The sequence below is a fragment of the Oncorhynchus tshawytscha genome, linkage group LG04 (assembly GCF_018296145.1).
Source record: "Oncorhynchus tshawytscha isolate Ot180627B linkage group LG04, Otsh_v2.0, whole genome shotgun sequence".
NCBI lineage: Eukaryota > Metazoa > Chordata > Actinopteri > Salmoniformes > Salmonidae > Oncorhynchus > Oncorhynchus tshawytscha.
In genome coordinates, this window is record NC_056432.1 from 1428658 (window position 1) to 1439645 (window position 10988).

Here is a 10988-nt window from a genome sequence, read left to right on the forward strand (position 1 = left end):
CCCCTCCCAGTTAGGGGGAGTGATGAGCTCTACAGCAGAGTCTCACAACTCAATCGCTGGTTGAAAACTGTTTTCTGCCCCTCCCAAAAGATAGAATTTGTAGATAATTGGCCGTCTTTCTGGGACTCACCCACAAACAGGACCAAGCCTGACCTGCTGAGGAGTGACGGACTCCATCCTAGCTGGAGGGGTGCTCTCATCTTATCTACCAACATAGACAGGGCTCTAACTCCTCTAGCTCCACAATGAAATAGGGTGCAGGCCAGGCAGCAGGCTGTTAGCCAGCCTGCCAGCATAGTGGAGTCTGCCACTAGCACAGTCAGTGTAGTCAGCTCAGCTATCACCATTGAGACCGTGTCTGTGCCTTGACCTAGGTTGGGCAAAACTAAACATGGCGGTGTTCGCCTTAGCAATCTCACTAGGATAAAGACCACCTCCATTCCTGTCATTACTGAAAGAGATCATGATACCTCACATCTCAAAATAGGGCTACTTAATGTTAGATCCCTTACTTCAAAGGCAATTATAGTCAATGAACTAATCACTGATCATAATCTTGATGTGATTGGCCTGACTGAAACATGGCTTAAGCCTGATGAATTTACTGTTTTAAATGAGGCCTCACCTCCTGGCTACACTAGTGACCATATCCCCCGTTTATCCCGCAAAGGCGGAGGGGTTGCTAACATTTACGATAGCAAATTTCAATTTACAAAAAAAAAAATGACGTTTTCGTCTTTTGAGCTTCTAGTCATGAAGTCTATGCAGCCTACTCAATCACTTTTTATAGCTACTGTTTACAGGCCTCCTGGGCCATATACAGCGTTTCTCACTGAGTTCCCTGAATTCCTATCGGACCTTGTAGTCATAGCAGATAATATTCTAATCTTTGGTGACTTTAATATTCACATGGAAAAGTCCACAGACCCACTCCAAAAGGCTTTCGGAGCCATCATCGACTCAGTGGGTTTTGTCCAACATGTCTCTGGACCCACTCACTGTCACAGTCATACGCTGGACCTAGTTTTGTCCCATGGAATAAATGTGGTGGATCTTAATGTTTTTCCTCATAATTCTGGACTATCGGACCACCATTTTATTACGTTTGCAATTGCAACAAATAATCTGCTCAGACCCCAACCAAGGAACATCAAAAGTCGTGCTATAAATTCACAGACAACACAAAGATTCCTTGATGCCCTTCCAGACTCCCTCTGCCTACCCAAGGACGCCAGAGGACAAAAATCAGTTAACCACCTAACTGAGGATCTCAATTTAACCTTGCGCAATACCCTAGATGCAGTTGCACCCCTAAAAACTAAAAAAATTCTCATAAGAAACTAGCTCCCTGGTACACAGAAAATACCCGAGCTCTGAAGCAAGCTTCCAGAAAATTGGAACGGAAATGGCGCCACACCAAACTGGAAGTCTTCCGACTAGCTTGGAAAGACAGTACCGTGCAGTACAGAAGAGCCCTTACTGCTGCTCGATCATCCTATTTTTCTAACTTAATTGAGGAAAATAAGAACAAAATCCGAAATTCCTTTTTGATACTGTCGCAAAGCTAACTAAAAAGCAGCATTCCCCAAGAGAGGATGACTTTCACTTTAGCAGTGATAAATTCATGAACTTCTTTGAGGAAAAGATTATGATTATTAGAAAGCAAATTACGGACTCCTCTTTAAACCTGCGTATTCCTCCAAACCTCAGTTGTCCTGAGTCTGCACAACTCTGCCAGGACCTAGGATCAAGAGAGACGCTCAAGTGTTTTAGTACTATATCTCTTGACACAATGATGAAAATAATCATGGCCTCTAAACCTTCAAGCTGCATACTGGACCCTATTCCAACTAAACTACTGAAAGAGCTGCTTCCTGTGCTTGGCCCTCCTATGTTGAACATAATAAACGGCTCTCTATCCACTGGATGTGTCCCAAACTCACTAAAAGTGGCAGTAATAAAGCCTCTCTTGAAAAAGCCAAACCTTGACCCAGAAAATATAAAAAACTATCGGCCTATATCGAATCTTCCATTCCTCTCAAAAATCTTAGAGAAGGCTGTTGCTCAGCAACTCACTGCCTTCCTGAAGACAAACAATGTATACGAAATGCTTCAGTCTGGTTTTAGACCCCATCATAGCACTGAGACGGCACTTGTGAAGGTGGTAAATGACATTTTAATGGCATCGGACCGAGGCTCTGCATCTGTCCTCGTGCTCCTAGATCTTAGTGCTGCTTTTGATACCATCGATCACCACATTCTTTTGGAGAGATTGGAAACCCAAATTGGTCTACACGGACATGTTCTGGCCTGGTTTAGATCTTATCTGTCGGAAAGATATCAGTTTGTCTCTGTGAATGGTTTGTCCTCTGACAAATCAACTGTAAATTTTCGGTGTTCCTCAAGGTTCCGTTTTAGGACCACTATTGTTCTCACTATATATTTGACCTCTTGGGGATGTTATTCGAAAACATAATGTAAACTTTCACTGCTATGCGGATGACACACAGCTGTACATTTCAATGAAACATGGTGAAGCCCCAAAATTGCCCTCACTAGAAGCATGTGTTTCAGACATAAGGAAGTGGATGGCTGCAAACTTTCTACTATTAAACTCGGACAAAACAGAGATGCTTGTTCTAGGTCCCAAGAAACAAAGAGATCTTCTGTTGAATCTGACAATTAATCTTAATGGTTGTACAGTCGTCTCAAATAAAACTGTGAAGGACCTCGGCGTTACTCTGGACCCTGATCTCTCTTTTGAAGAACATATCAAGACCATTTCGAGGACAGCTTTTTTCCATCTACGTAACATTGCAAAAATCAGAAACTTTCTGTCCAAAAATGATGCAGAAAAATTAATCCATGCTTTTGTCACTTCTAGGTTAGACTACTGCAATGCTCTATTTTCCGGCTACCCGGATAAAGCACTAAATAAACTTCAGTTAGTGCTAAATACGGCTGCTAGAATCCTGACTAGAACCAAAAAATTTGATCATATTACTCCAGTGCTAGCCTCTCTACACTGGCTTCCTGTCAAAGCAAGGGCTGATTTCAAGGTTTTACTGCTAACCTACAAAGCATTACATGGGCTTGCTCCTACCTATCTCTCTGATTTGGTCCTGCCGTACATACCTACACGTACGCTACGGTCACAAGACGCAGGCCTCCTAATTGTCCCTAGAATTTCTAAGCAAACAGCTGGAGGCAGGGCTTTCTCCTATAGAGCTCCATTTTTATGGAACGGTCTGCCTACCCATGTCAGAGACGCAAACTCGGTCTCAACCTTTAAGTCTTTACTGAAGACTCATCTCTTCAGTGGGTCATATGATTGAGTGTAGTCTGGCCCAGGAGTGGGAAGGTGAACGGAAAGGCTCTGGAGCAACGAACCGCCCTTGCTGTCTCTGCCTGGCCGGTTCCCCTCTTTCCACTGGGATTCTCTGCCTCTAACCCTATTACAGGGGCTGAGTCACTGGCTTGCTGGGGCTCTCTCATGCCGTCCCTGGAGGGGTGCGTCACCTGAGTGGGTTGATTCACTGTTGTGGTCATCCTGTCTGGGTTGGCGCCCCCCTTGGCTTGTGCCGTGGCGGAGATCTTTGTGGGCTATACTCAGCCTTGTCTCAGGATAGTAAGTTGGTGGTTGAAGATATCCCTCTAGTGGTGTGGGGGCTGTGCTTTGGCAAAGTGGGTGGGGTTATATCCTTCCTGTTTGGCCCTGTCCGGGGTGTCCTCGGATGGGGCCACAGTGTCTCCTGACCCCTCCTGTCTCAGCCTCCAGTATTTATGCTGCAGTAGTTTATGTGTGGGGGCTGGGGTCAGTTTGTTATATCTAGAGTACTTCTCCTGTCCTATTCGGTGTCCTGTGTGAATCTAAGTGTGCGTTCTCTAATTCTCTCCTTCTCTCTTTCTTTCTCTCTCTCGGAGGACCTGAGCCCTAGGACCATGCCCCAGGACTACCTGACATGATGACTCCTTGCTGTCCCCAGTCCACCTGGCCATGCTGCTGTTCCAGTTTCAACTGACCTGAGCCCTAGGACCATGCCCCAGGACTACCTGACATGATGACTCCTTGCTGTCCCCAGTCCACCTGGCCATGCTGCTGCTCCAGTTTCAACTTCCACCTGACTGTGCTGCTGCTCCAGTTTCAACTGTTCTGCATTATTATTATTCGACCATGCTGGTCATTTATGAACATTTGAACATCTTGGCCATGTTCTGTTATAATCTCCACCCGGCACAGCCAGAAGAGGACTGGCCACCCCACATAGCCTGGTTCCTCTCTAGGTTTCTTCCTAGGTTTTGGCCTTTCTAGGGAGTTTTTCCTAGCCACCGTGCTTCTACACCTGCATTGCTTGCTGTTTGGGGTTTTAGGCTGGGTTTCTGTACAGCACTTTGAGATATCAGCTGATGTACGAAGGGCTATATAAATACATTTGATTTGATTTGATTTGTTAGAGGGTAGCCAGGAACACAGGACACAGAGGTTAGAGGGTAGCCAGGAACACAGGACAGAGAGGTTAGAGGTTAGCCAGGAACACAGGACAGAGAGGTTAGAGGGTAGCCAGGAACACAGGACAGAGAGGTTAGAGGGTAGGTTATCAAGATGGTGTAGCAGTCGGACGTCTTGTCGTGTCGTGTCCCTTGTATATATCGTATATATCGTTTTTTTAACATATTTTTTAAAACATATTTTTCTTCGCATATCTTTTAAAACTTTTTGCTAAACCTCAACTTCTAAATACTCTCCTGCAACCCGCCTCACCCAATGTAGCTATTTTTTCTAAAGTACTTATATTTACTTCGGATCCGGATCCCCTCAACTGAAGCTAGCCAGCTAACTACCAGGTATCAGTCAGCAAACCATTGCTAGCGGTCTTCAGCTAACCGGTCATCAGCTAACCTTTAGCTCAGAAAGCTCTCGCCAGTTCGAACAACGCGACTAACCAGAGCATAACGGACCTATATTTTTATTTTTTATCCCCGGATTCCCACCGTAAACGGAACATTTTCAGCTGGATCTTCACAACTAGCTAACTAGCTAACCGCAACCCCGGATGATTACTCCTGGCTAGCGTTTCCACCCACTTAGCTTGAAGCTAGCCCGGCCAGAGCTCCTGTGCTACCACCGAAGCATACTCCTGGGCTACAATATCTGGACCCACGACCGGTCTATCGATGTCACCGCATGAAGAGGCATAAACAGACTCACCCCATCGCGATGCCCCCCAAAGGCTAACTTTCTAGCCCTTGCTATCTCCTTGCTTGCTAATTCAGTCTGCTAACTGCTAGCTTGTTTAGCCCCGGTCCGCTAACTGCTACCTTGTTTAGCCCCGGTCCGCTAACTGCTACCTTGTTTAGCCCCGGCCTACTAACTGTTAGCTTGTTAGCACAGGCCTGCTAACCGTCTGAATCGCCGCGTCCCAAACACTCACTGGACCCATATCTACTTTCAATCTCTTTTCGATTTTTAATTTGTTTATACCTTCCGGTAACCTGCCTCACCCAATGTGATACGGAATCGCTATTATTTTTCCATTAATCACGGTACTCCATTCTGCTTGTTTATGTTTTATCTGTCGGCCCCAGCCGCACTCAGGCTCTGTGTGTAGTTAATCCGACCCTCCCTGCCTAGTCAACGCCATTTTACCTGCTGTTGTTGTGCTAGCTGATTAGCTGTTGTTGTCTCACCTACTGTCTTAGCTACTGTTTTAGCTAGCTCTCCCAATTCAACACCTGTGATTACTGTATGCCTCGCTGTATGTCTCTCTCAAATGTCAATATGCCTTGTATACTGTTGTTCAGGTTAGTTATCATTGTTTTAGTTTACAATGGAGCCCCTAGTTCCACTCTTCATACCCCTGATACCTCCTTTGTCCCACCTCCCACACATGCGGTGACCTCACCCATTACAACCAGCATGTCCAGAGATACAACCTCTCTCATCTTCACCCAGTGCCTGGGCTTACCTCCGCTGTACCCGCACCCCACCATACCCCTGTCTGCGCATTATGCCCTGAATATATTCCACCATGCCCAGAAATCTGCTCCTTTTATTCTTTGTCCCCAACGCTCTAGGCGACCAGTTTTGATAGCCTTTAGCCGCACCCTCATTCTACTCCTCCTCTGTTCCGCGGGTGATGTGGAGGTAAACCCAGGCCCTGCATGTCCCCAGGCACCCTCATTTGTTGACTTCTGTGATTGAAAAAGCCTTGGTTTCATGCATGTCAACATCAGAAGCCTCCTCCCTAAGTTTGTTTTACTCACTGCTTTAGCACACTCTGCTAACCCTGATGTCCTTGCCATGTCTGAATCCTGGCTCAGGAAGGCCACCAAATATTCTGAGATTTCCATACCCAACTATAACATTTTCCGTCAAGATAGAACTGCCAAAGGGGGAGGAGTAGCAGTTTACTGCAGAGACAGCCTGCAAAGTAATGTCATACTTTCCAGGTCCATACCCAAACAGTTCGAACTACTAATGTTGAAAATTACTCTCTCCAGAAATAAGTCTCTCACTGTTGCCTCCTGCTACCGGCCCCAGCTGGCCATGCCTTCCGCCTGGCTACTCCAACCTCGGCCAACAGCTCCGCCCCCCCCGCAGCTACTCGCCCAAGCCTCTCCAGGTTCTCCTTTACCCAAATCCAGATAGCAGATGTTCTGAAAGAGCTGCAAAACCTGGACCTGTACAAATCAGCTGGGCTTGACAATCTGGACCCTCTATTTCTGAAACTATCCGCCGCCATTGTCGCAACCCCTATTACCAGCCTGTTCAACCTCTCTTTCATATCGTCTGAGATCCCCAAAAGGATTGGAAAGCTGCCATTGTCGCAACCCCAGTCATCCCCCTCTTCAAAGGGGGAGACACCCTGGACCCAAACTGTTACAGACCTATATCCATCCTGCCCTGCCTATCTAAGGTCTTCGAAAGCCAAGTCAACAAACAGGTCACTGACCATCTCGAATCCCACCGTACCTTCTCCGCTGTGCAATCTGGTTTCCGAGCCGGCCACGGGTGCACCTCAGCCACGCTCAAGGTACTAAACGATATCATAACTGCCATCGATAAAAGACAGTACTGTGCAGCCGTCTTCATCAACCTTGCCAAGGCTTTCGACTCTGTCAATCACCATATTCTTATCGGCAGACTCAGTAGCCTCGGTTTTTCGGATGACTGCCTTGCCTGGTTCACCAATTACTTTGCAGACAGAGTTCAGTGTGTCAAATCGGAGGGCGCTGTCCGGTCCTCTGGCAGTCTCTATGGGGGTGCCACAGGGTTCAATCCTCGGGCCGACTCTTTTCTCTGTATATATCAATGATGTTGCTCTTGCTGCGGGCGATTCCCTGATCCACCTCTACGCAGACGACACCATTCTATATACTTCCGGCCCGTCCTTGGACACTGTGCTATCTAACCTCCAAACGAGCTTCAATACCATACAACACTCCTTCCGTGGCCTCCAACTGCTCTTAAACGCTAGTAAAACCAAATGCATGCTTTTCAACCGTTCGCTGCCTGCACCCGCACGCCTGACCAGCATCACCACCCTGGATGGTTCCGACCTTGAATATGTGGACATCTATAAGTACCTAGGTGTCTGGCTAGACTGTAAACTCTCCTTCCAGACTCATATCAAACATCTCCAATCGAAAATCAAATCAAGAGTCGGCTTTCTATTCCGCAACAAAGCCTCCTTCACTCACGCCGCCAAACCTACCCTAGTAAAACTGACTATCCTACCGATCCTCGACTTCGGCGATGTCATCTACAAAATTGCTTCCAACACTCTACTCAGCAAACTGGATGCAGTTTATCACAGTGCCATCCGTTTTGTCACTAAAGCACTTTATACCACCACTGCGACTTGTATGCTCTAGTCGGCTGGCCCTCGCTACATATTCGTCGCCAGACTCGTCGCCAGACCCACTGGCTCCAGGTCATCTACAAGTCCATGCTAGGTAAAGCTCCGCCTTATCTCAGTTCACTGGTCACGATGGCAACACCCATCCGTATAACGCGCTCCAGCAGGTGTATCTCACTGATCATCCCTAAAGCCAACACCTCATTTGGCCGCCTTTCGTTCCAGTTCTCTGCTGCCTGTGACTGGAACGAATTGCAAAAATCGCTGAAGTTGGAGACTTTTATCTCCCTCACCAACTTCAAACATCTGCTATCTGAGCAGTTAACCGATCGCTGCAGCTGTACATAGTCTATCGGTAAATAGCCCACCCATTTTTACCTACCTCATCCCCATACTGTTTTTATTTATTTACTTTTCTGCTCTTTTGCACACCAATATCTCTACCTGTACATGACCATCTGATTATTTATCACTCCAGTGTTATTAATCTGCAAAATTGTAATTATTCGCCTACCTCCTCATGCCTTTTGCACACAATGTATATAGACTCTCTTTTTTTTCTACTGTGTTATTGACTTGTTAATTGGTATTGAATTGTTAACTGTGTTGTCTGTTCACACTGCTATGCTTTATCTTGGCCAGGTCGCAGTTGCAAATGAGAACTTGTTCTCAACTAGCCTACCTGGTTAAATAAAGGTGAAATAAATTTTTTTTTAAAGATGGTAGCCAGGGACACAGGACAGAGAGGTTAGAGGTTAGAGGGTAGCCAGGAACACAGGACAGAGAGGTTAGAGGGTAGCCAGGAACACAGGACAGAGAGGTTAGAGGTTAGAGGGTAGCCAGGAACACAGGGCAGAGAGGTTAGCCAGGAACACAGGACAGAGAGGTTAGAGGGTAGCCAGGAACTCAGGACAGAGAGGTTAGAGGTTAGACGTTAGAAGGTAGCGTTGAAGGGGACACAACACACCAGGAACAAGATGTCTTTGTTTCACTGCAGGAACACGGCACAACGAGTACAGACACGTAGTAGAGGTTGATATAACAGCATGGTCACAGAGTTGACGTAACAGAGTTGACATAAGAGAGTTAACGTAACAGAGTTGACATAAGAGAGTTGACATAACAGAGTTGACATAAGAGAGTTGACGTAAGAGAGTTGACGTAACAGAGTTGACGTAAGAGAGTTGCCGTAACAGAGTTGACATAACAGAGTTGACGTAACAGAGTTGACATAACAGAGTTGACGTAACAGAGTTGACGTAAGAGAGTTGAAGTAACAGAGTTGACGTAACATTGTTGATGTAAGAGTTGCCATTACTGAGTTGATGTAACAGAGTTGACATAACAGAGTTGACATAACAGAGTTGACATAACAGAGTTGACGTAACAGAGTTGACATAACAGAGTTGACATAACAGAGTTGACATAACAGAGTTGACGTAAGAGAGTTGACATAACAGAGTTGACTTAACAGAGTTGATGTAAAAGAGTTGACATAACAGAGTTGACATAACAGAGTTGACGTAACAGAGTTGACATAACAGAGTTGACATAACAGAGTTGACATAACAGAGTTGACGTACCAGAGTTGACATAACATAGTTGACATAACATAGTTGACATAACAGAGTTGACATAACAGAGTTGACATAACAAAGTTGACATACAGAACTGTACCTATATAGAAGTTGGTGACGGTCCTCATCTGCTGGTGCCTGGTGATAACGTGGATGACCAGAGAGTTCCCCACCAGGCCGATCAGCATGATGAGGCTGAACATGGTGGGCACCAGCCAGGCATCCACCAGCACCGGGGGTCCCTGGACATCCTGGTCCTCCAGAGAGGCTGACTGGTTACACAGTAAGCCTGAGAGGTCCGTTACGGCCAGGGGACGGAGGCTGCTGGGACCGGTCTCCACAGGGCTGTCCGTCATTATGCACAAGTACTGCAGCTAGTCCAATGCCCTAACCTAAAATAAGCAACAGTGGAAAAAGGATGTTAAAATATTTGTTCTATAATATCTTTTTCAAATTCATGCTCCAATCAAACGGAGACTTGATCTAACCCTGGTAAATAAAGGTAAAAATAATATCTAATTTCTGTTTGATCTGTGGTTAGAATAATTTATCAAAGCTAGAGGTCGAGTCACCTGTTCGGAGTATTCCTCTTTTAGCTCACTCCTACCAAGATGTTGAGGACACTCGACGGCCAGTTCAGATCTCACACAGGAGACGGTCAATGTTCGCTCCAGTGTCCTCCTTCACCCTGGTCAATCTGTAGAATATCAGCTCTCAGTTCAAAGCACCACTCTGTCAAAGCCACAGCAATGGACAGACAGACAGCACTGACTTCAGAGGTAGAGAGAAGAGAGGAGTGGTGAGAAGAGAGGGGAGGGGGTAGAGAGAAGAGAGGGGAGGGGAGAGGGTAGAGAGAAGAGAGGGGAGGGGAGGGGTGGCAAGAAGAGAGAGGAGGGGTAGAGAGAAGAGAGGGGAGGGGAAGGGGGTAGAGAGAAGAGAGGGGAGGGGAGAGGGTAGAGAGAAGAGAGGGGAGGGGAGGGGTGGCAAGAAGAGAGAGGAGGGGGTAGAGAGAAGAGAGGGGAGGGGAAGGGGGTAGAGAGAAGAGAGGGGAGGGGGGAGAGGGTAGAGAGAAGAGAGAGGGGAGGGGGTGGCGAGAAGAGAGAGGAGGGGGGGTAGAGAGAAGAGAGAGGGGAGGGGAAGGGGTAGAGAGTAGAGAGGGGAGGGGAGAGGGTAGAGAGAAGAGAGGGGAGGGGGTAGAGAGAAGAGAGGGAAGGGGAAGGGCGTAGAGACAAGAGAGGGGAGGGGGAGGGGAAGGGGGTAGAGAGAAGAGAGGAGGGGAGAGAAGAGAGGGGTAGAGAGAAGAGAGTGAAGGGGGTAGAGAGAAGAGAGGGGGGGTAGAGAGAAGAGAGGGGAGGGGAAGGGGGAAGAGAGAAGAGAGGGGAGGGGAGAGGGTAGAGAGAAGAGAGGGACAGGGGTAGAGAGAAGAGAGGGACAGGGGTAGAGAGAAGAGAGGGGGAAGAGAGAAGAGAGGGGAGGGGGAAGAGAGAAGAGAGGGGAGGGGGTAGAGAGAAGAGAGGGAGGGGGGAGGGGTAGAGAGAGAGAGAGGGGGAGG

At 47.2% G+C, this 10988-nt stretch overlaps 1 protein-coding gene across 2 annotated transcripts in view; it reads right to left on the minus strand.

Moving 5' to 3' along the window:
• LOC121846327 (G-protein coupled receptor 54-like) overlaps positions 1-10243 on the minus strand; it is a 24154-nt gene extending 13911 nt beyond the window's left edge. For both annotated transcript variants that reach the window (XM_042320211.1, XM_042320210.1), the window contains exons 1-2: positions 10009-10243; positions 9537-9828 (exon numbers count right to left, since the gene is read on the minus strand). In XM_042320211.1, coding sequence (XP_042176145.1) covers positions 9537-9792 — 256 coding nt within the window. In that variant the 5' untranslated portion in view covers positions 9793-9828; positions 10009-10243. The remainder of the gene's footprint in view (positions 1-9536; positions 9829-10008) is intronic.
• Between the last annotated feature and the right edge of the window lie 745 nt (positions 10244-10988).